The sequence below is a fragment of the Peromyscus maniculatus genome, chromosome 1 (assembly GCF_049852395.1).
Source record: "Peromyscus maniculatus bairdii isolate BWxNUB_F1_BW_parent chromosome 1, HU_Pman_BW_mat_3.1, whole genome shotgun sequence".
Classification (NCBI taxonomy): Eukaryota; Metazoa; Chordata; class Mammalia; order Rodentia; family Cricetidae; genus Peromyscus; species Peromyscus maniculatus.
This window is the reverse complement of record NC_134852.1, coordinates 124,636,830-124,663,148: the sequence shown is the minus strand read 5'-3', so window position 1 is coordinate 124,663,148 and position 26,319 is coordinate 124,636,830. Positions and strand designations below refer to the sequence as shown.

Below are 26,319 nucleotides of genomic sequence, written 5' to 3'. Positions count from 1 at the left end.
ACCATAAATAGAGTCAGGGAAAGTCTGAGGGTTTAACTCCAAACCTAATTTAAGATTGTATTCTAAAGGCATTAGCACATAATTATAATGAAAAGTACAAACTGAGACTTGAGACCCTAAACTATTGGATCTATGAATTATTAAACTTGAGTTTAATAGTAATAGTCTCAATTTTTAAAAATCCATAAATTAACATTATATAATTCCAGAATAAGCTTTTTGCAAAACTACATTTATCCACAGACATATTTCTGCCATACTTGCTAAAACAGTGGGTTCTCTAGAACAATATATATGTTCAAAAAATATAGCTAGCTTCTTCTACTCAGACTTCAAAGTAAGAAAACTGGTTTATAATAAAAAGCACAGAAGGACAATATATGAAGTACCCTAAAATACAGGAAATTTCCAGTTTTATAACACAAAGTTGTATGCTTACCAATGTATTCAAAGTACATCCCCAAAGAAAACCCTACAATTTTAAATTACAGTTAAAGAAAAATACTGTAGTGTATCAACTCATTTTATTCTGTGTTGACAAATCTGCCTTAAAAATATCAACCCATTTTGCTCCCTTGGGACTGAAATTTGTAAACTGCTTCAGACTGGAGTGCCTCATGGAGTAGATCACAGGCATTTGTTTACTGTCACATAGACATGGTTGCCTGGGAAACTGGAAAGGGGCACAGAGGCCCCGGAAATTCACACGGCATTCTTGCCCTTGCCACTCAGAGTGTGCTAATGAACAAGTCACTTCGAACTTCGAACTTCAGCCTGTGATGTAAAGCCTGGTCCCTGGCAATCCTTCCGATTCTGGAATACTACAGAGCTGCTCTAAGTGTGGTGCCATGCTACCTACCTCTGCAGCGCTTCTCTAGCATACCAGCTCGCTTTATGCCCTGCAGAAATACAGCAGAGATGGACAAAGATGACAGTGCAAGGTGTAATAAGGAAAACTACAGACCCATCCCTGAGAGGACAGTAAACAGCTCTCAGATCCAACTGCAGACAGAGTTGTGAACAATTCCCAGTGGACAGGAAAGGAAGGAGAGAGCACTGCGGTCTACACCCCATGTCTCTGTGACCTATTCCTGTTTGTTTACTTCAGTGCTGGGAACTGAGGAGCACACCTACCCCTTTTTATGTTTCATTTTGAGACAAGAGCTTACTAAATTATTCAGGCTAACTTTTAGCTCACTCTGTAGACCATAAAGGCCTTCAACTTGTGATCCTCCTGCATCATCCGCCCCAACAGCTAGGGTTACAAGCCTGCATCATGACTTCTGGCTTTCTTTCTTTTTGTGTGTGTGTGTTTTTTGTTTTGTTTTGTTTTGTTTTTGTTTTCTTTGTTTTGTTTTTTTGAGACAGGGTTTCTTCGCGTAGCTTTGGTGCCTTTCCTAGAACTCACTCTATAGCCCAGGCTGGCCTCAAACTCCCAGAGATCCACCTGCCTGTGCCTCCGGAGTGCTGGGATTCACCACTCAGCAGACTTATGGCTTTCTTACTTCCTTAAAAGAGGCCTACATAGAAGGGTGATGGTGGTGCACACCTTTAATCCCAACACTGGGAAGACAGAGGCAGGTGGATTTTTCTGTTTGAGGCCAGCCTGGTCTACCTAGAGTGTTCCAGGACAGCCAAGGCTACACAGAGAAACCCTGTCTTGAAAACCCAAAAGGTGTGTGTAGGGGGGTGGTGTGCTACATTGAGTCTGGAATCTTGCAGCTCTGAGAGTAAATTGTCTCTGGATAATACCATATCTTTCTATAGGAAAAAAAAAGTTTTCACTGTCATTATGCAATCAATCCACCTAGAGGTAAAATGCAACCCTCTAAGGAGGTGTCTTGTCGGGGTACACTATTCCAGGTGTACCAAGTCAACCACCAAGCATGGGTTCAGGGTCCAGGGTGTGCCTCAACAAGTACCAGAGTGTAGTGATTCAAGAGGAGAGTGACAAGGGTCCTGCCTCCAGGAATTCAAGGTCATTTCCATGAAATTATCAATTGGGACAAAAATTAAAAGAAGGTGTCACAAAGTGAACGCTGTGCTCAGCGATAAAGAGAAGTGCTGGTAAGTCTCAGAGGTGATGAACAGTGGACATAAGACAGCTGGCACAGCCTCCCAAGAGTAGATGTGATGAGAGGCGGGGAAGAGGAAAGCAGCTGGGCCCTGCTCTGAGAAGTCTTACTCTTCATCTCCTGTAAACCCAACAATTTCTCCACTCCATCCAACACACAGAATTATTGTCTTCAGATCCATGAAAAACACACATGACATTCCACCAGATACCCCTGAATGTCCTTTATGAAAACCACAAGTATTTTTAAAGTTGCTAGAAAAATGATCTGAGTACAATAGCACACTACGATGATCAGTTGCAAGTCCAGGTTGTTGCTCTAAGAGCTGAACAAGAAAGTTTTCACAATGTGTTCCACAATAATTATAATTCTATTGTGGTTAAAGGCAAAGGCTTATTTCCACTGACAGCACTTTCTAGATAACTGACTTTAATCTTTTAAATGTTTGGAGTTGTTTCTAATTTATTAGTCAAAATATTCAAATACTACAAACTTCAACTGCAACCTTAAGTTAGAATTTTCTTAAAATAACTTTAATTTGGGGACAATGAGATGGATCAGAGGCTGAAGATTTTTGCTGCCAAGTTGACAATGTATATTCAATCTCCAAGACTCACATGATAGAAGGAGAAAAAAAAAACTTCCTTTAGTTTAAGCTACGTTATGTAATATGCAATTGTGTTATGTAATATCAGATTAAAAACAAATAACTTTGTGATGAAAAATGGGGCCATGAATTTGAAAGAGAGCAAGAAGGGGTACATGGGATGATATAGAAAAAGGAAAGGTAAGAGGAAATGCTGTAATTATATTGTAACCTTAAAAAATTAAAAACATAAAATCTTAATCTTGTTTGATAAGCATATAAGAACATAAAGGTGTTCTGCTGTTCCACATAAGCTGGCCTCTGCCCTGGAAATGAGCACAGTTGATATGTTCACCCTAAATAAGCCCAGACTGCTGCACAACAACATTTTCTAATCACTGCTTCCTTTTTTCATCATAAGGAATTGACATCCCTGCAGTCATTGCTAGTGTGGCTGTCTTAATATTACTTCAACCTACTATCCACATTGTTTCTTCAAATCTACTGTTTTTTTTAAAGGGAGCACATATAAAACAAACTTTTGCAAAGATATAACTTTCAAATTAAGGCTGTGAGATCTGAGTGGTATTTATGAATTTGAAAAACTGAAGTTTGTTACATACACTTTCATTTTACTTCCTACTTAGAGTTCAGTTTCTCATATGAGATCAGTTGCTGCTCAAGGAACTGAGTAATACTTACCATGACTGTGATCTTAGGGAAGTCCCTAGGTAGAAGTTCTGGTTCTAAACTCTAGACTATAGTTACTAACCCAACACCAATCACATTTCCCTTGCCATCCATGCATATAGAACTGTTCTTTACCTGAGAATATATAGTAGTAACCATAAATTCATTTGTGATTATCTGATGTTTGCATTCTCCATTAAACTACCAAGCCCAGGAAAATAGGGACCATGACAAGTTGTGCTCACATTATAATCCTAGTCCCTAGTTTAGGAGGTACTCAACATTTCATAGTGCCCACTCATTTTGTGATGGATGACTGAAGTAATAACACATGGCATGTCCAAAGCCCAAAATTCTGTTCTCACTGGTGCTGCCTTGCATGATCTTGAACAAATACAAATCTTCTCTAATTTTCATTTGCTACATTCAGAAGAGAGACTTCAGCATAATGCTAAGTGTGTTCTTCATTCTTAGGTTTCCACTGTATCCAACCAAGGGAATACCAGATGTCAAGGACATAAGTCCAATGGAAAACTAGCAGGGCAGGAGTACCAAGAGTGGGCTGCTTAGCCTCAGAAAAGAACAAGAATGGCTCCTACTTCTCAGAAAAATGGTTACTTCTAAATTGATATATTCTTTGGGAAAGTGTGGAGGGAAAAAAGTTTCTTATGGAAACTCTCCTTTCCTTTCCCACATCTTACATGTGAGTTTAATATACACCAAGTTTATGAACTATATTCTCCATCCATCAGACTTTGTCTTTTAAATTTATATAGTTTATTTTTCAGAAATTTGCCTTTTGAATTTGAAAAAAAAAAAGAAATTTGAAAATGCTCCTTTGCCTGCCAGATGTGTTTGACCAAGCAGCACATTTTAGTGAAGGCATTGTTCCTTTGAAAGTACATCTTACAGTTCTAGGTTGGCCTTCGTATCTGCAAAGCAATGGTAGCTCCAGAAGAGAGCATCAGATTCCCCACACTAGAATTACAGACAGTGGTGAGCTGCCATGTGGATGCTGGGAATTGAACCTAGATCCTCTGGAAGAACAGCCAGTGCTCTTAATTGCTAAGCATGCTCTCCAGCCTGTAAAAGTGTAGCCCAGGATGGCCTCAAACTCATGATCCTCCTACTTCTGCCTCATCAGCATATGCTATGGGTGTGCACCACCACAACTGTGTTGTCTAAATCAGTCTGTTTTAGAGAATGTTTAAATCATTTAAATTAATTTTGTAAAAAATGAAGATTACAGAAATGGGGAGATATTTTTATGGCTGAAGAGAGATTTCAAAGGGATCTTCAAGTCCCACCTCCAGATATAATTATCATCCTCATGACAGTTCCAGTCCCTTAGAATACCATGAAAAAAACAAGTATACAAATATATTTCCTACACACTACTTTATAAGCAAAACCATCACTTGGATATCTTTTCTCTCGGGTGTGGCAAGTGAGTTCACTTTAGGAGAAAAAGTTAAAGGAGTACCATAAAATATGGTAATCAAAATAGTATTTCAATACACTTCTTTATTATCAAAAAGCAAAATGAATGAACAAGATATGAAATTTTTAATAAGGAAGGATCTGTATTATTGATTTTTTTCTTTTGCCTTAGGCTCCAATATGGTTCAGCTCAACACTTTCTTCCTTCTGTTTTGATACAAGACACCATGCATCTGTACAGTGGAATGTGCAAAGGAGGCCAATGTGCTTGCTACATGAGTCTGAGTCAGAGAAGCACTGGAGACTGAGCACCCAGGACCACAGCATCGAGACTGAACAAACAGTGCTTCTCAGGATAAAGAGGGTGGTTCCTATCTTAAGTTGTTCTGTCTCTCACTTGGTCTGGTAATTTTTAAAGAAAAGACATTTACATAGCTTACAGTTCTGTAGGTACAAGAGCATGGCACCAGCATTTGTGTGGAGCTTCTAAAGTGAGGGTACCTGCTGCTCCATGGGGAAAGATGGAAGGGAAGCAGAAGCAGGTTCTTACAGAAGAGATGACATGGGCAGAAAAAGAAGCAACAGAAAGCCAATTTCCTTGTATTAACTAACATCCTTGGGGTAACTATATTAATCCCTTTGTGAATGTAGAGCACCCACAACCTAATTACCTCTTAAAGATCCCCCAAAACTCTCAACATTGTCATATTGGAGGCTAAGCCTCAACATGAGTTTTGGTGATGACAAACCACATCGAAATTATAACAGTTCCCAAAGGTCAATAAAAAGAGGCTCTCACTGGAGCAGAGGCTATCCTCCACTCTGTTAACTACTATTTTCACTCTGCACACAGAAACGGCACAGCCCAGTATATGGTGCTCACATTTCTCCAAGAACTCATTCCACTTTGCATTGGAGAATCCCACAGTGTAACTGTGAAATCCTCCACTTCTAAACATCCCTTTAGTAATAGAGGCCATTTCATTAAAAACAAACAACAACAACAACAAAAATAAAAAACAGTATTGATCAGTGTCTGCCCATGGAAAGAGCAAATGCTGTGAATGAAAGAAAGGATGTAGTGAGCTATTTATCTTTGCTGAGCACTGGCAAAACAATTGGTTCCAGAGAAGGTTCTGTGTCCTTCCTTGGCTCTTAATCCTTAAGAGTCCGTGGAGAAGACATGCCATCAGGGCTGTCAATCAGATGGGGCGGTAACAGGTGATTCTGCACTCTCTACTACGGTAGCAGGGAAAGAAGAAATGATTACTTAATCAATGCAAATTGGAGAATATTTCTATAATTGAAATCAATCTTTTAAAAATAAGCAATGAAAGGGAGTCCCTCTTGAACGGAGCGCCTGTGTAGCACAACTGCTGCGGCCAAACTAAACACTTCAAGCCTTAAAATGACGTCAGGAAGGAAGCAGGGCTGATATCAAGTATGTAGCAGGTAATATTATCCTGCTCCCAGTGCTCCAACATTACTGTTCCCCAACTGCAACATCAATATCCATCCTGGGAAGGCTGTTTGGTGATAATAACTCACCATTATTTTTCTAATCTATTAGAAGATAATTAAATTAAAGAATCTTTCAAGATAACATACTAAGCATTTTTAACAGGCAGTAGGTGGGTAGTCTGTGGGTGGGGATCTTGCAGAAACAAAACAAAACTCTGTAGGGACTTTGTTGTTCTTATCCACCCAAGTATCTTCGCTGTAAAGGACACGTGCACAGCGTAGCCTTTCAATAATAACTGTATGAGTAAAACTTAAGCTAATGAGGACTATTAAACTTTTGCCAATGCTGAATCATAATCGGAAGGCAGCTTGTCAATAGTCTCAAGCCTGGCAGGGCCTGTGTTGCAAGCAATTGCCCAATAGAAAACAGGATTGTGGGCTGAACTAACAATATAAAATCATTGCTGCCTCCAGAGAGACGAAAACTTGAGTAGTCAGTGCTGTAGCTGATAAGAGAGGTCTCTGAGATTACTAATAAAAAACCAATTCGGGGTGCAAGAGAAGGGTGAAAAGATAGGTGACGTGAACTAATCAGAATCCTCAAAGGATCCGCAAAGAAATGCCTCATAACAAAAGGTGAAATTGTAGACGAGTGAAGCAAAATACAGCGAGGTTATTTTCTTTTCCTATTGATATGGGGACTCTCTAATGGAAGTTTTGGATATTATCAGACCTAGTTAAAGACTGCAGTTCTGATAACCTCTTCACCATCCATAGACTGAAATAAACAGACCGGGCAACTGTAAAGACATGTCAAGGACCGGCATCCAGAGAGACAAGAAGCACCTAGCCCAGAGAGCAAAGTTCCCATGACCAGCCTACTGACAACATTCTGGAAAGGGGCCCTAGGGCTGCGTGCCCGCGATGGTGGCATGGTGGCGCTCACCGCCGGCCAAGGCAAATCCAAAGGTTTGCAAATGGCACTCTGAGCAGGGAAGATCCTGGAGGTGGCTGACCCAAAGGGCGCTGAGCCCACACTCAACGAACCAATGGCCGTGGAGATAGGGCGGGCCGTCGAGGCATCGGGCCAATGGGAGGGCGGCAGGGCTGGAGGGCGCCCCGGCCTCAGCGCCATGGTTTGCTGCCTATCCCGGGCCGATGTGGGAGCCACCCGGAGTCCAGGCGTGTGCAGCGGCGCTCGCGGGCGCTCTCCTCCTGGTGCTTTCCGTGCTGGTGGTCCGCCAGCTCCTGAGGCAGCGGCGACCGGCGGGCTTCCCCCCGGGGCCACCGCGGCTGCCATTCATTGGCAACATCGGCTCCCTGGCCATGTCTGCCGAGCTCCCCCACGTCTACATGAGGAGGCAGAGCCGGGTATATGGCGAGGTAGGCCGCGATGCAGACCTTCCTCCCGTCAGAAGCAGCGGCCAGAGACCCCCGTGGGCCTGCCGTCCGTCCAGGGCAACCCGCTTCGAGGGTCGCGCCTCCAACCGGAAGCCGCCTCACCGCTACCACACTAGGGGCGCTTCGGGTTGAGTTTCCCGCCCACGGGCGAGCGCCTGCGCGTGCGCTGTGTGACTTTTAGCTTGTCCAAGATGCCTGCCCTTCAGCTGCCTCTTACAGAAACTTCTTGGTCCTGTGGCCCCCGAGCTTGCTTGCGCGGGGGTGGGGGTGGGGGTAGGGGGGTGGGGGGGTGGGGGGGGTGGGGGGGGGAGATGAAGACATTTTGAGTTTCTAGGACAGAGTTAGTGGTTAGTATTGCAGGTTACCATTTAAACTTTTTTTTTTTTTTTTTTTTTTTTTTAAGATTTAACACTAAAAAATTGGCTTTTAATTTCCTGAACCCTAAGTTTTCCTCATCTGGGTACTTAAAATAGTGATAATCAAAAGCAGTAATATGCTGCCCAAATATATTGGCTATTATATGTGTTTTTTGTTACTATATGTTAAAGATAACATTTATTTAGTGGTATTAGAAGTTGACCATACAGACTGACATGGGCTTTACCACTGAGACACATACCCAGTCCAATAGAAATTTATTATCCCTACAAATTTAAAATTATCTTTAAACCAGTTATTTGAAATGGGTTCTCATTGAATAGAAAATTAAAATTTTATACATAAATATTTGAGCGGAAAGGAATTCTTTATTTACTATGAATATTCATATAGGACAAGTGATATAGGTCTATTAAAGTAAACTAAAATTAAAATATAAGTGTGTGGAAGACTGTTGTCAAGGAATAGGTTGATTAGATGGAATTGCTTAGAATTTAACATAATTAATTTTGTTTCTGATGCAATGAGGAAACTGCATTGTTTACGACAATGACTATTAATTTACTGCACATCAAATAAGGCTAACCTGGGATGATAGCTGCAAAAGTGCAAGGAGCAAAACTGAAAATGTATCTGTGCAGAGCAAACATTATGTTGTTCGGTTTTGGAACTACTGCATTTGATCTTTATTCTAGTTGTAGAACACCCCTGAAGACCTTCCCTTCCTTATCTTAGAGATAGTTCTCAATTCTGACAGTCAAGACTAGTATAAGAGATAGTTCTCAATTCTGACAGTCAAGACTAGTATAAGTTGTTAAAATACTAATCATTTTTTGTACAGTAGGAGACTGTTACCTCCTGTACTTCAGAAAGGTTGTAGGAAGCAGTTTATAGAAGTTATTTTTCTACTATCTCCTTTTTTAATTTGGGATGTGTAGTCAAATAAAAATTAAATCTGAACTTTCCTACTTGTGTGCACTGTGAGTTTAATCCTTTATAATTTTTGAGAGGAAAACAGCAGTGCCCAAGGTTCATGTTTATTTTTAAGCAATCTTATATAATGTGCTGCAGCATAAATTGCCATTTCTTTGGAGATTGACTCTTGATTGTTTTAGCTTCTGCTGTGATTAGATTCTTAATGTAGATTTTGAGCAGCATCCCATAGCTAGCAAAGTTGATATAAGTGGATTTGTCAGACTTTTTCAGGCAATACTCTTACGAGCAATAAAGATGATTATTTTGCATTACAGCAAACAGAACTGGCAGTTTATTAATTTATCTTATGGAGAACTTATTCAAGGCACTGAGTGGGGTTCTGTAGAGAATTTAAAAATGAAAAATGTCATTTTTAAAGTATTTATAATTTAGAAGCCAGACATGAAAATGTTTCAGGTTCAAACTAGTATTAAATTAATGTCATGGAAGCTTTTATATGAGCTGTGATGGCTCAAAGTAAAGAGAATAAAAATGTATATATTTTTAAACACTACATGGAATATGGTCTCTAAAGAGTTGATATGGTTTAGGTAGTATGGCAATCAAGAGAGGCATTCCAAATGAGGAAACAGACCAAGCAAAGGTTGAAAATGTGGCAGTCACTTATCAGTAGTAGCACTATGTACATTTGTTTGTTATTAGTACTTAGCCAATGATGTTGTAATAATATGCTTAAATAAGTTTCTGCCAAAATTCATTAATTCAGCATACATACATCAATTGTCATCATAAGCCATGCACTATCATGAGTGCTGGCGATAGAGTAGTGAACAAAACAGAGATCTCTGTCTCTAGGTAGTATACATTCTATTTGGGGGAAGACAAACAAAATAAATATAAGTAAATTATATAATATATTAGAATTGTATGGAGCACTAGAGAAGCTAAACTAGGGTAATGGAAATGGACACTACTGGGGAGTTGAATTTTAAGTTAGTCAGAACAGGCGTCTGTGGTATTGTGTTCCCCAAAATATTGCATACCCTAATAAACTTATCTGGGGTCAGAGAACAGAAAAGCCACTAGATACTTAGGATAGGCAGTGGTAGCACATGCCTTTAATCCTAGCATTCCAGAGGCAGAAATCCATCTGTTCAAGGATACAGCCAAGCATGGTGACTCACGCCTTTAATCCCAGGGAGTGATGGTAGAAAGCAGAAAGGTATATAAGGTATAAGGACTAGAAACTAGAAGCATTTGGCTGGTTAAGCATTTGGCTCGTTAAGCTTTCAGGCTTCTAGCAGCAGTTCAGCTGAGAGCCATTCGGATATGAGGACACAGAGGCTTCCAGTCTGAGGAAACAAGATCAGCTGAGAAGTTGGCCAGGTGAGGTTAGCTGTGGCTTGTTCTCTCTCTCTGATCTTCTAGTGTTCACCCCAATAACTGCCCTCAGGTTTGATTTTATTAATAAGAACTTTTAAGATTCCTGCTATAGGCGTCATTGCAGGGACATCTTAAAAGGAAATGAAGGACCAGGCTATCAGATCATCTTAGGGAAACACACCAAGAACACAGCAAACAAAGGCAAGAAGGGTGGCTTGAACCATAGTATAGAGGTGTGAACGCCAGTTTTGCATTACTGAAACAACATAGTTGAGATAATCAACTTACAAAAAGGAAAGATTTATTGTGGATTCTATCTTATATGTTTAAGTCATTAGGTTGACGTCAGTACTTTTGGAACTGTGGTGAGGCAGTGTATCATGGTGTTAGTATATGGCAAAGGAGACTACTTACATCATGTCAGTCAAGAAGCAAAAAGGAGTGAAGAGGAGGGGCCAGGATCCCCCTTTCAAGGATATACCCGAAACTTAAAACCTCCCACTAGGTCTCTTAAAACTTCTACCCTTCCCTTGTAGCACTAAGCTAAAGACTGTATCTTTAACATATAAGCCTTTAGGATACATTTAAGATTTGAAGTGATAAGATGTTTGGTCAAATTCTTTTATAACTTCACAGTAAGAACAGTATACATGCTGAGCATTTGAATGTGTGGTTCGGGAGGAGATTGAGTCAACATGAGTCCAAGACCTTTGTTAGTTATCTTTCTCTTGTGCTCTAGCACCTTACGGAAGCAACTTAAGAAAGGAAGGATTCATTTGAGCTTACAGTGCAAAAGGTACAGTTTATCATGACAGCTTGTGGGTCAGTTTCTGGTGTCAAGAGTTTACAGTGGCTCCTTACTTTGTACCAACTAGGAAGCAGAGACAACTTGGCTGGAACCAGGGCCAGGATATGGCCCTCACTGCCATGTCCCAGCAACCCATTACCTCCTGTTAACCTCCACTTCCTAAAGGTTCAATTGTCTCTCAAAACAGTGTTTGCAGCTGAGGACAAAGTATTCAACCACAAGTCCGTGGGAAACATTTCACATTCAAACAGAAACTAAACACCTTGAAGGATTAAAAAGTGTGGTTATTAACTGATACAGTAAAATTTTCTATGTAGAGCTAGTTTGGGTGGAGGAGAAGTTATATAAAGATGATACAGAAACTTCTAGAGTGCAAGAATATTTGATGTATTTCTGTTTACATTTCTGCTAGCACAATTATCTCATAATAGACATTTTAAAACTGTTCAATAAATCAGAGATTGAATAAACCTACTTGGACCCTTCCATAGATCAAAACAGTTTAAGTTTTTGCAGTTTGATTGATGAAACTTTACTAAAAGTTCTTAAGTATAATATACAACTAGATCAAGTAAAATTTCCCCCAATTCTACTCTCTTAACAGACAACTATCTCAATTTCTAGAGTAAAGGTAGATTATATAATAGCTTTCTTAAGTGATTAGTCCTCTTTTTTATAATCTCTAGTAACCACAATCTGAAGACTTTCCTTGAAATATATTCTCCCTCTGTTCTGCCTATGGACATAGCTTTCAACACCAAGATGTTGCATCATTTTGGCAAAATGATGAAGTTGTTTTATTTCCTGCATCAGTATCACTTCCTATAAATTAATGCCATTCTTGTAGAATTTTCACTGAATACATTTCTGGAGGAAGACTTTTCTTTAACAACACTAATACTGCTTTGGGAACTGAAAAGATTTCTCATTTGCTTATCTGGTAGCAATTCTCTTTGTGCTAAAAACTCCTCCATGGCCTGAAACTAATGCCACTGTGTACAAAATCTATACTCTTTTCCCAACATTCCCAATGTACAAACTTCTCTGTTCCAGGGCCCACCTTTGTGCCAAAGACTCGGGTGGGGACTGGTTGTATTTCCTCTTGGTAATATTTATCACTTTTGCTGTCGTACTCATGAGGAACTGTTGTTTGTATTTTACTCTTTTTTTCTTTTTGGGGGACACACCATCCAGGTCCCAAATAAATCACACACGGAGGCTTATTCTTAATTATAAATGCCTTAGCTTGACAGGTTTTTTTTTTTTTTTTTTTTTTGCCAGCTTTTCTTAACTTTAAATTATCCCATCTACCTTTTGCCTCTGGCCTTGTCCCATTCTCTTCTGTAAATCTTACTCCGTGGCTTGCTGTGTAGCTGAATGGATGGCTCCTGGAGTCCTCCTCCTTCTCTGGCTGCTACTTCCTTTCACTCCTCCATCTCTTTTTTCTTCCTCTCCTATTTCTCCTTCTATTTATCCTCTCTGCCTATCAGCCCTGCCTATCCTTTCTCCTAACTTGCTATTGACCATTCAGTTCCTTATTAGTCATCAGGTGTTTTTGACAAACAAAGTAATACAGCTTCACAGAGTTAAAACACATGCAACATAAACAAAAGTAACACCTTAAAATGATATTCTATAACAAAGAACTTTTGTTATCAGCTAAGACCTCCTGTTTTCTTCCAAAGAGTAATGCATCATGATTAAATCTACCTTTGTTGATTGCACAAAGATAATACTTATTTTAGTATTTTAGCTGTAAGAAGCTCTTGGGCAATTCCTGAGAGAATAGTGATAAGCAGTCTTTAGGACTTATTGATAAATATGATTTTCACTGGGTTAGGCCTTTACATTAGGTTAGCTAAAATACACTTCAGGAGGAGTGACATTGTAAGTGAACCTGAGGTGACCCTATTGTGTCTTAATTAGTTTTTATTGTTAACTTGATGCACCTGAGAAAAGGGAACCTCACTTGAAGAATTGTCTCAATCACCTTGTCCCAGGGCCTCAAAAGAAATTGTCTTGACTGATGATTGATATGGGAGGGCCCAGTTCATTGTGGGTAGGGCACAATCCCTAGTGTGCTGGCTAATTTTATATCAACTTGGCACAAGCTAGAGTGATTTGGGAAGAGAGAACCTTGATTAGAAAATGCCCCCATCAGATTGGCCTGTGGGCAAGCCTGTGGTACCTTTTTTTTGACTGATGATTAATGAGAGAGGACCCAGTTCATGGTAGGCAGTACTATCTCTAGGCTGGTGGTTGTGAGTGCTACAAGAATGCAAGAACAACAGTCCTCCATGGCCTCTGCATCAGCTCCTGCCCTGCTTGCATTCCTGCCCTGACTTCCTTCATGATGTATTGTGATATGGAAGTATAACATGAAATAAATCCTTTCCTCTCTAAGTTGCTTTTGGTCATGGTGTTTTATCACAGCAATAGAAACCCAACTAAGAAACCTGGAAGGTGTACATGGGCTGTATAACAAAGCTAAGAGATAAACCAATACTGCTTTTTGTTCATGGTTCCTGTCTCCAGATTGCTGCCCTAACTTCCATTACTGATGAACTGTGATCTGGAAATGAAAGATGAAATAACCCTTTCCTCCCCTAACTTGTTTTTGATCATGGTGTTTATCACAGCAAAAGAAATCACACTACAACATGGGGAAACAACTCCAGTAAGTTATAGGGCTATCTTACTTTGCTTTTCCCTTGGATGAAAGGTATTTACCTATGTATACATGGTAAATATCTTTCCTCTAAAGTTAGGTTCCCTTAGAACCCCGGGATTTAGAAAGGCAAATACAATTGAGACTATATACATATATATGCGCTTGAATTTCAAAGTTGTCTTTTTGACTTTTCAATCTCTGCCCCCCACTTCAAGCTGATATAATAATAGATGGTGCTAGTTATAAATTTGTCTTGGAAATAAAATGACATTCCTATGCAATAAATGTTTTGAGATGGAATGAATCCTAATAGAGTATCTAAGTCAAATATATTTTGTTTTTGTTTGTTTTGCCTAGTAACTTAAAGTGGAATACAGGACTCCTGTGTCCAGTACTCTTTTCATTCTACCTTATAAGATGGTTCCAGGCAGGGAGAGGTATAATGAATCATGCTGTCTAGATACCGTCAAGTAACAAATCCTTATGTTTTTACAGAAGTGGCAAATAATAGAGGGGATAGGCTTAGAGCATGTGGATTATGTGGTTGTTTCACTATACATTTTGCTGTTTGCTGTTTTTCTTCTCAAAGATTTTCAGTTTAGATCTTGGAGGCATATCAACTGTGGTTCTAAATGGCTATGATGTAGTAAAAGAATGCCTTGTTCATCAAAGTGAAATTTTTGCAGATAGACCATGCTTTCCTTTGTTCATGAAGATGACAAAAATGGGAGGTATGTTTTTTTTCAACTGTTCAGTGAACCTATTTTAAATCACATTCTTTATTGTAAATAATTTTACTGTAGACAGATTGCTTTGTACTTTGTGAAACCTAGATTTGAGGAGCCATCAGACTGCATTCAATAATGTTTTAGGCCATTACATGCTAGTTTTATTGCCATTCAGTTCTAAGAAACATAAGTAATGCTTTAAAGAATTAGTACTTGGTAAGTACTGAAACAATTTAGGAGTGCACAGACACACAAAACACACACATGCACACACACACGCACACACACACACACCATGAATCAGAAGTTTCCTTTTGGTCACAATCTTGAGTACTTGGTGACAGACTTTTTTATCATGTACAAGCTTATAGAAAGTAAGCTTTCCTAACTACTCATCATTATGCTGTATAAAAGGAAAGCTGTAGAGTTTATACAAAGGACAGGTTTTTTTGTAGGACTTAGTAATGATCAGCTTTGGATGACTACATATTCTTCAAGGAAGAAAAGCTGAAAATTGACACAATCAAGGAGAAAGCAGCAATAGAAAATCTAAAATAGAATGTTGACACCAGATAGAACTAGTATCTGATTTTTTTTACAGTAATGTTCTAAATTCTGTAATGAGACCTTCACACTTACTTTCAAGAAAATTTCAGTGTCTTGCCTAAATAGGCAAAATCCAGGTAATAATAACATTAACAAGTTTTGAATTCATGTTTGTCTTTTATATTATTATTACATAAGCATTTCTATTACTTTGAACAATTCAAGGCTGCCCTTGACTTTGGTATAGTTACCTTGTTAGGTATTATGTACCTTCAACAGAAGAAAATTTGTATTGTAAAAATCTAGTTTCTTTCAAACAAAAACTTTGTATTTGGGGGGTATTTGTTTAATCCAAAATTAAATTTTGTCCATAGAACATACAATCATTTGTCTTTCATAATATATATATATATATATGTTTGTATGAGGAAAGCTAACTAGTAGATTTATATAGACCTAGTTTATCTGTGTTTGATTACAAATAAGACTGGAGAGTTTCTTGTGGTAAGAGAATGAGAATTATAGGTCTTTCTGAGAGTCCTTTCATGAGGAATAGGTTTGATCGTGGCTTTGAGCAGCATCAACTAGGATCCAATCATGTACTTAGATAACTGGGGCTAAAATCACTGATTATCCATCTTTGAATTTTTCCTTCATGTTTTCTTTATTTCACAACATTTTAAATACAGAGAAATATGAATTACACATTATTTTTAATATTTTATTTTAGGCTTACTCAATTCCAGATATGGCCGAGGATGGATTGATCACAGAAGATTGGCTGTTAACAGTTTTCACTATTTTGGATGTGGCCAAAAATCTTTTGAATCTAAAATCTTAGAAGAAACCCAGTTTCTAATTGATGCTATTAAAACATACAAAGGTAAACCTTTTGACCTCAAGCAACTAATAACAAGTGCTGTTTCAAACATAACTAATCTTATCCTTTTTGGAGAACGATTTACTTATGAAGACACTGATTTTCAACACATGATTGAGTTATTTAGTGAGAATGTGGAACTAGCTGCCAGTGCTCCTGTCTTCCTGTATAATGCATTTCCATGGATTGGCATATTACCTTTCGGAAAACACCAAAAGCTATTCAGAAATGCAGATGTGGTCTACGATTTCCTCGAAGGACTTATTAAAAAAGCTGCAGTTAACAGAAAGCCTCATTTACCTCAGAATTTTGTTGATGCCTATTTAGATGAGATGGATCAAGGTGAAAATGATCTTTTATCTACGTTTTCCAAAGAGAATCTGGTTTTTTCAGTGGGTGAACTCATCATTGCTGGAACCGAAACTACAACCAATGTGCTACGCTGGGCAGTTCTTTTCATGGCTCTTTATCCTAATATTCAAGGTGAGGATACTCTTGACCTCAGGGTTTCTCCTTACATATAGGGCTTGTGTATACGTTAGAGTGTTTGGCCATGTATAAAACACTTTTAGGAATTCTACCTGTTATAGACAAGAAGGGAAATATCTTATAATTATAGTTTTCAAATCTAGTATTTCAATGCAAATTTAAGAAAGAAAGGAAAGAAGGAAGAAAGAAATCATCTGAAGGCTAGCCATGGTGGTGATTTTCTTCTAATCTCAGAACTCAGGAGGCTGAGGCAGGAGAATCTTAAATTCAAGGCCACTGTAGCCTGCATAGTAAGTTTAAAACCAACCTTGGATATGTAGAATGGTACTATGTTAAAAAAAAACAACAACAACAACTTAAAAGTGCATCTTAATATGTATGTTTAATAAAGGATGACAAAGGATGAGTGTCTAGAAGCCACAAAGCTGGGATGTGAACTCTGCTTTTTCTTATTTAGATCTAATGTTTTGTTATTTTCCTTGCTGACAGTGATACTACTCTGATTCTAGGCTGATGACACATTTATTCATCATCTTTTTCTTGACCTTACCCAGAGTGTTGATTATTACTAATGCAAGGTATAGGGGGTATATAATTAATTCAAGTAACTACCAGAAGATGAAAAATTCAAATATAGATACATCCAATTCTGTTGATATATTATGGGTTATCATTTGTTGTAGCCCAACAAGAAATAAGTTTACATATAATTTTAAGAATTCCATAATTTTAATGTTTCTCTCACAGGACAAGTTCATAAAGAGATTGATTTAATTATGGGCTACAATAGGAGGCCTTCTTGGGAAGACAAGTGTAAAATGCCTTATACTGAAGCAGTTTTACATGAAGTTTTAAGATTCTGTAATATAGTTCCACTGGGGATTTTCCATGCAACCTCTGAAGATGCAATTGTACGTGGTTATTCCATTCCTAAAGGCACAACAGTCATTACAAATCTTTATTCTGTTCACTTTGATGAAAAGTACTGGAAAGACCCAGACATATTCTATCCTGAGCGATTTCTGGACAACAGTGGATGTTTTACTAGAAAGGAAGCTTTCATTCCTTTTTCTCTAGGTAAGAAAACATTCACATGTATATAATTTTAAAGTATAACAATGACTCATTCATACCATCTCAATCTGAAGCAACCTGCTCCATACTGGCTAATTCTTAATACTTAAAATTAATTCTTTTTTTTTTTTAGTATTTTTTGTTTTGATTGAAAATATTTTTTTCCTCACATAATAGATTCTGATTACAGTTTTCTCTCCCTCTACTCTTCCCTGTTTCTCTCCATCTCACCTCTCATCTGGATCCACTCCTTTTCTTGTCTCTTATAAAAAACAAACAGGTTTCTATGGGATAATAATAAAATATAACAAAGTAAAATATAATGAAACAAAACTACCACACAAACAACAAGAAAAGGCACAAAAATCAGAGACCCACTCATTCACACACTTAGGAATCCCATAAAAACACTAAACTGGAAGCTATATATATATATATATATATATATATATATATATATATACAGAGAACCTGGTGCAGGACTGTGCAGGCCCTGTGCATGTTCAGCCTCCGAGTTCATATGAGCTTCAATCATTGGTTTAGAGGACCTTGTTTTTTGGTGTCCTCCATCCCTGCTCTTACATATAACATTACTTCTTATAGGAGAGGATGGTTTCGTTAAAGTAATGAGCACTTGTTTCTATTCAAAATATGCCTTAGTTAATAAAATAAAGCTAAAGTTGTTGAGAACCTCTGGTTGGCTACTCAGAAACTTTTTAACTTATGAATGTTGGGGTTGTAGTCAAACTTCTACAGCAAAAATTCAGTAACAAGTATGAGAAACTGAAACCCATATAAAGGAAAGGAGAGATATGACAACTCCAAGTAAAGCTAGAATCTTGCCTTGTAGTTTATCATGTCATCTCCAACTAGGAATTACTGCTTCTGCTATGAAATATTGGAAGATTGGCTACATCTTTATCACTAAGGAAAGTACTCAATAGATCAGTTGAAATGGGCTTCCCTTGGATCTGTAAGAACAAAATGTCACATCCCAAAGACCTATAGCACATCATGAGCTCTCTTGCATTGTACAAGAGAAGTCAGAGATGGGAACAAAATCTTAAAAAGTCCATGATCTGATATAAGGAAATAAAGGAATGTGTTTCTTGGATAAAGTGCTAGTTTCAAATCTTTGAGATTTGAGAGATTATTCTCATAATATGGTGTCTTCTAACCTACTTTAAGTTCCTGATTTCCTGAATGATATCCAAATATTAGATAATTAATTTTAGTAAATAGTCTTTAAACTTATTTCCTTTTCTGTTCAGGGAGAAGACATTGTCTTGGAGAACAGCTGGCTAGGATGGAAATGTTCTTGTTTTTTACAGCATTACTTCAGCAGTTTCATTTGCATTTTCCACATGAGCTAGTTCCAAACCTGAAACCCAGGTTGGGCATGACATTGCAACCCCAGTCCTACCTCATCTGTGCAGAAAAACGCAGAAAGTGCACAACTGTATTAGGGGATTACCTTGTTTAATCAATGGTATTTGAGCCAAAGCCATAGTTTTATAAAGCCAAGTGAATACAGATACATTGTTTAAACTAGTACTAGAGCAATAACAAGCATTAGCTGTTATTTTTTCTAACTTCCATGAACTCTTGTAGAATGTATTGAATGACACAAAGATGCAAGTGTTGTGTGGATACTAAAAGGGGCCATGGATGCACTAAACAGACTTCTTGTTTAGTGTAAGTTTCCTCTGATCTGGCTCCATCCTGGGGAACTTTACTTTTTGCTCCCAAACTGATTCCTTTATAATCAAGTGTTGTGATTAGCAAACTGTGATATCAGTCCAGGACTAAAGAAGAAATAAAACCCACATAAATTAATTTTGACTACAGAAGAATTTTAGATATCATGGTAGGCAATGGAAAAGCTTTATATTTAATATAGACTCTTTCAGTGCTTTCAGATATTCCTTGCTACTATGTATTTATAAAAAGTATGTCATTCTTCCTATAAACAAGTTTCTGTGATCCCTGAGTATCCACCCTTACAGCAGCAGTTCAGTATATATAAGAGATACAGTATGCAGTTGGCTGTTTATTCTTTCTTTGTAGGCACAATCATTACACTTTTCCTGGCACCACTTATTTTTAAGACCAGTCACAGAACTTAGATTCAAACATCTTATCTTACTAAGGTCTTAGTTCCATGGGTTAGGCAGTATTCAAATCCAAGTCTGCTATAGAGACAGGGTAACTTATAAATGGGACACTTGAGAATGATGAGATGTTATTACTAATTATACCAGGACAAATGGCATATTATCATAGGCCAAAACAAACTAGAATGTATACTTATTCATTTATAGATATTTTTTCATTATTGTTTCTTCTAAAGTCCTTCAAAGAGCTCATGTTCATGTAACTTGCTTTGTGAAGAGTTGTAGTCTTAGAGCAAGTAAATATAACAATGGCTTGTATGATGAATATGGATTAGGGGCCACAGAGAAGGCTCAACAGTTAAGAGCATATACTCTCAAAGAAGATGTGTTTAATTTCCAGTGTGCACATCAGATGGCTTACAATTTCCTGTAACTCAAGCTCCAAGGGAATTCAATGCTTCTGGCATCCATGACTATTCACACTCATGGACATACACTTAATTAAAAATAATAATTTTTAAAACAAGAAAGAACATGGATTTAACCTTAATCTGCCACATCTGGTAAAAAATTTCCTAGTTTCTGTGATTCAAAACAGGAGTTTTGTGTTGTAGAATATTATTTTAAGATGTGTTACATTTGTTTATGTTGTAAAATATTTGTTTAATGGTGCAAAGATGTATTGCATTCTCTTATGTTGCATTTGTTTAACTCTGTGAGCTGCGTTACTTTGCCCGTCTAAAACACCTGATTGGTCTAATAAAGACCTGAACAACCAATAGCAAGGCAGGAGAAAGAATAGGTGGGGCTGGCAAACAGAGAGAATAAATAGAAGGAGAAATCTGGGTAGGGAGAGATATCTAGGAATGAGAAAAGCAGGAGGAGGAAGACATCTGGGGCCAGCCACCCAGCTACCCAGTGAGACACAGCATAAGAAGTAAAGAAAGGTATATAGGATAACTTAATTGTGACAAAAAATAAGTAGGCTTTATTCTTCTTTCGAGTATGGCTACTACTGCTTTTCGTATGGACAGGGACTTCATACACCTCTGCAGAACACTGTTTTGTTTATGCCTTAGGAAATCTTTGTGATTTTTCTTACATCTATATTTATAAACTATTAAAGGCAAAAGAGCCTTAGTTTCACTGCCCCTAATTCTATAGTCAAGAAAAAGGGGGTTCAGACAGGAGATGAAGTCCTCTGGACCATGACAAAGACATGCTTCACTTTATCTTACATTGTTCTCATACCTAATTATTTGTACTTTATAGTCAATATAGTTGTTTATCAGATAATGTCAACTCAACCATCTGGAGTCAATTAACTGATAAAATACTGAATTTTATAAAAATATAAATGAATGCAAATTACTATGGAATTCATAATAGAAAATATCTATTTGGGGAATTATATAGTAACATATGTATCAGGACTATACAGTGACTAATGGCTTCTTACTAATCAATAATGACCTACTAATTAGGATTTTGAAAACCTAACTTTTGATTCAACTTATGGCAACTGAGCATGGTTATTTCTTCTTACATGCCATTAAAATCATCCTAATTTCAAAATGAGTGTAAAGACATTGAAAAGACAGAAGGTGAGTGAACAAACTGTGGATAAGATCATATATAGACAGATATCATATAAGGTGGAATTGAAAACATGAGTATGCTTCATAGAATGGCCATGGAGAAAATACAGCACATACAAGAAGGCTAGGCAAGGACAGAAAAAGTGAAAAGAAACCAAGCTGTGAAATGCAGCAATTGCTTGGTGCTTAAAAGCACTTGCTGCTCTTGTAGAGGACCTAAGTTCAGTTCTCAGCACCCACATGGCAACTCACAACCCCCTGTAACTCCAGTTCTGATTCCTCTGGCCTCAGCAGACACCCACTCTAATGTGTACATAACTGCACAGCACATGGCAGGGGAGGGGGGAGTCAAGAATGAACTAAACATCAACTTTTTAAAGAAAAAAACCAAGCTGGCAAATTCCTCAGGCAAACAAATGAACAAACAAACCTAATATCTTCACTTTTCTTTTCCTTGTTTTTTGTCCATCTGCAAAATGTGCTCCCAGTGATGAAATAAATATCTGGATGATTGTGTACTATGCCTTAAAGATAGTGCTGTTTCTATATGTATATGGTATTGCTGTCCCAGACTGAGGGCCATTTAATTTAATCTGATATACAAACTAAAGTCTTATTCCACTCACCCTGGAGATCTGTGCATTTCACTAAAAATGATAAATGGGAAAAAGTAGCAAAAGGACTAGCATTGAGGGTTTAATAAATTGAACTATATAATCAAGACAAAGTGAGACAAATGGACCAGAATAACCATGTGCTTTATATCATTAAAGGAAAAAAAAACAATTTCAAAAAAAATGAGTAATGATGTAACATTGCCTCCTGTGGTCATGCCTAGATTAACCCTGAGAATATTGTGAGTTAAAAGGCAAAAATACATCTCACCTACTGAGTGTTAAGAGTTTAGGGAGAAAAAATACATTTTAGAGTATCGGTTGCTTATTCTGATAATTATATGATTGACTAGGACCTGCAGCTTCCTACTGCTGCCCAGAATCACAAAAATCATGCCATGGAACACTAGTCTGGGCAGGGGGTGAGATGGGGAGTCAAATTTTAAGGTGTGGTAGACACTATATCACTCCACAAAATTAAAAAAATCTAAGTCACGAAACATCTGTACTTTAAAAGTAACAGTGGAGTGCTGTTCAGGTGTAGGCCATGCCAGTCAGAACAGCTAAGAGGCCCACCTGCTCTTGAAAACCTCCTATGCCCTTGGTTCAAATCCCAAGGACCCAAACTGCTGTCACTCCTTCCTGCCCACTGTCCATACCCACTGCCATGCCCCTGTCCCTGCACGGGTGGATATCCACTGCTCAGGTATAGGCCAGTAAGAAAAACAGCTCTCCCACCCCTGCTATAGGACAAAGGCCTGAAGTCTAACCTCCCACTCTGAGGGAGACTCCCTGCTTGACCAGAGGTCACACGTGGCCACTAGAAATATAGACCACAAGGAGCAGAAGACTAAAGACATAAAACAAAGAATAAAACACCCATCCAACAAAGACAAACTCAGAAATGGGCACCTAGACCAATATTCATCCCAAACCCAGACAGATGCCTAGAAACCAGTATAAGAACACAACAGCAAGGGCAATATGGCACCACCAGAGCCCAGCTATCCTCCTAAAGTAACCCTTCTACAGCTGAAGCACAAGAAAATGGCCTTGAAACCAAATTTATGAAGATGCTAGAAGTCCTTAAAGAGGAAATGAATAAATCCCTTAAAGAAATCCAGAAAAACATAAACATAGAGGAAATAAGTGCCTTAAAGAAAGCCAAGAAAAAAGCAAACAGGTAAAAGAAATGAATAAAACTGCTCAAGACCTGAAAACGGAAAAGGGGGCAATAAAGAAACTGAGGGGATCCTGGAGACGGAAAATCTAGGTGAGCAAACAGGAATTACAGACTCAAGTATCATCAACAGAATACAAGAGATGGAAGAAAGAATCTCAGGCATAGACAATATGATAGAAGAAATTGATTTATTGATAGAAGGAAATGTTAAATCTAAAAAATTCCTAACACAAAACATCCAGGAAATCTGGGACACTATGTAAAGATCAAACCTAAGAATAATAATAGAAGAAAAATCTCAGCTCAAACGCTCAGAAAATATTTTTAACAAAATCATTGAAGAAAAACTTCCTAACCTTAAAAAGAACATGCCTATAAAGGTATAAGAAACTTACAGAACACCAAATAGATTAGACAAGAAAAGAGAATGCACCCACCCCCTGCTACCACATAGTCAAAACACTAAACATACAGAACAAAGAATATTAAAAGCAGCAAGGGAAAAGGGTCAAGTTACATATAAAGGCAGACCTATTAGAATTATACCCAACTTCTCAATGGAGACTCTAAAAGCTGGAAGGACCTGGACAGATGTTACAGATGCCAGTCCATACTACTATACCCAGTAAAACTTTCAATCATCATAGATAGAGAAAACAAGATATTCCATAACACAGTCAAATTTAAACAATACCTATACACAAATCCAGCCCTACAAAGATATTAGAAGAAAAACACCTGAGAAAACAAAAGAAATAATCTCACACCATCAAAACCAAAAGAATGGAAACACACACACACACACACACACAACAAAAAAATAACAGGAATTAACAATCATTGGTCATTAATATCTCTCAATATCAATGGACTCAATTCACCAATAAAAAGACACAAGCTAACAGGGTGGATGCAAAAAATCAAGATCCATCCTTCTGCTACAAACAAGAAACAGACCTCAACATCAAAGACATATATTACCTCAGAGTAAAAGGGTTGGAAAAAAGATTTGACAAGTAAATGGACCCAAGAAGCAAGCTGGTGTAGCTAACCTATTATCTAACAAAATAGATTTTCAAACAAAATTAACCAAAAGAAACAGGGAAGGATATTTATTCATTAAAGAAAAAATCCACCAAGATGACATCTTAATTTTTAACATCTCTGCCCCAAACACAAGGGCACCCACATTTGTAAAACACCACTACAACTTAAATCACACATAGAAGCTCACACATTAAGAGTGGGAGACTTCAATACCCGACTCTTATCAATGGACAAGTCATCCAGACAAAAATCAAACCAATAATGGAGCTAACAGACATTATGAACAAAACGGACCTAACATATCTACAGAACATTTACCAAACACAAAAGAATGTACTTTCTTCTTAGCACCTCCTGAAATATTCTCCAAAATAGACCACATACTCAGTCAGAAAGGAAGTCTCAACAGATACCAGAAAATTGAAAAACCCCATATCATATCAGACTACCACAGATTAAAGCTGGATTTCGATAACAACAGACAGCCTACAAACTCATGGAAACAGAACAACTCCCTACTGAACAACTACTGGATCAAGGAATAAAGAAAGAAATTAAAGACCTCCTAGAATTCATTGAAATTCAATGCACAATATACCCAAACTTATGGGATATAAGGAAAGTGATAAGAGGAAAGTTCATAGCACTAAGTGCCTTCATAAAGAAATTAGAGATATCTCATACTAGCAACTTAACAGCACACTTGAAAGCAGTAGGACAAAAAGAAGCAAGCACACCCAAGAGGAGTAGATGGCAGGAAATAATCAAATTGGGAACTGAAATCAATAAAATAGAAACCAAGAGAACAATACAAAGAATCAATGAAACAGAGTTTGTTCTTTGAGAGAGTCATCAAGATAGACAAATCCTTATCCAAACTAAGAGACAGAGATGGAATATCCAAATTAACAAAATCAGAAACAAAAAGGGGGATATAGCAACAGTCACCGAGAAAATCCAAAGAATCATTAGGTCATACTTCAAAAACTTGTACTCCACAAAATTGGAACGTATAAAAGAAATGAAGAATTTTCTTGATAGATACCGCTTATCAAAGTTAATTCAAGATCAGATAAACAATTTAAATAGACATATAACACCAATGGAAACAATCATTAAAAGTATCCCAACCAACTAAATAAATAAATAAACAAACAAATAAATAAATAAAGCCTAGGGCCAAATACTTTTAGCACAGAATTCTGCCAGACTTTCAAAGAAGTCTGGTGGACTAATATCAATATTCATCAATAATGTTTTTAGAAAAGACTAAATAATATGAAGTATTTACATAGAGTTATCTGAATAAATGTAAATTGTCTTATTGTACTTTTAAAAAGTTATGAGGATTAGGCAGTGAAGCAAACCAATGCTATAACTGCATAGAGGAAATACTTGAAACATAGGTTAAAGGTTAAAATGAAAGGATGGAGCTAGGTATGGTAGTGCACCTGTAATCCAAGGATTTAGGAAATGGGAAGATCTGGAGTTCAAGGCCAGCCTCAGATACAGTTTGAGCCTAGCCTAGACTACACATCTTATCACAAAGGAACAATTTCTTTTAAACAATAGGCAAAAGGCCTATGACAAATGCATATAAAAAAGAAATAGGAGTAATGAATTTAATAAAGTAAAATTCAAGCAAGAAAGCATAAGTAAGATAAAGGCATGCATTTTATATAATCCTAAAACATGTTGTCTATATGGAAGCTATAATGGTGTACTAAACAGCACCTTTCAGAAAACAGTAAGTCTTTACTTCTCCCACTCTAAGACAATTCAATTGGCATTTAAAAAAATGAGAATACAGGGCTGGGAGATGGCTCTATTGGTAAAGTGTTCCCAGTATAAGCATGAAGACCTGAGTTCAAGCTCCCCATTACCACATATAAAGCCAAGTGTGGTAATGTGCGATTTTAATCCCAACTCCAGGGAGGCAAAGTTTAGATGGTTCCCTGAGGCTCACTGGTCAGCTAGCCTAGCATACTTGTCAAGTACCAGGTCAGTGAGAGAACCTGTCTCAAGAAAGCAGGTGGATAATGTCTGATGAACAACACCCAAGATTGCTGTCTACCTTCCACATGCACCCACATCCTCCCACACAAGCACATACATACCAATAGGCGCATGCACAGAATACAGAATGATATTTTCATCAGCAGCATGGTGGATTTAATGAGTATTGTCAAGTTCTGTACAATTTTTACAAGTACCTTG

General features: G+C 37.7%; 1 protein-coding gene across 6 annotated transcripts in view; it reads left to right on the top strand.

The window, feature by feature from the left end:
- The first annotated feature begins 7,356 nt into the window (after window positions 1-7,356).
- The window catches only part of Cyp2r1 (cytochrome P450 family 2 subfamily R member 1), a 37,689-nt gene continuing 18,726 nt past the window's right edge, over window positions 7,357-26,319 (top strand). For 2 of the 6 annotated variants that reach the window (XM_042282205.2, XM_042282193.2), the window contains exons 1-4: window positions 7,363-7,635; window positions 14,419-14,560; window positions 15,834-16,466; window positions 17,220-17,549. In XM_042282205.2, the coding sequence (XP_042138139.1) occupies window positions 7,411-7,635; window positions 14,419-14,560; window positions 15,834-16,466; window positions 17,220-17,549 (1,330 nt within the window). In that variant the 5' untranslated portion in view covers window positions 7,363-7,410. Of the gene's footprint in view, window positions 7,636-13,693; window positions 13,836-14,418; window positions 14,561-15,833; window positions 16,467-17,219; window positions 17,550-18,817; window positions 21,777-26,319 lie in introns of those variants that run through there. The other 4 variants (XM_076550586.1, XM_006978621.4, XM_042282204.2 and 1 more) reach the window with 4 other exon arrangements.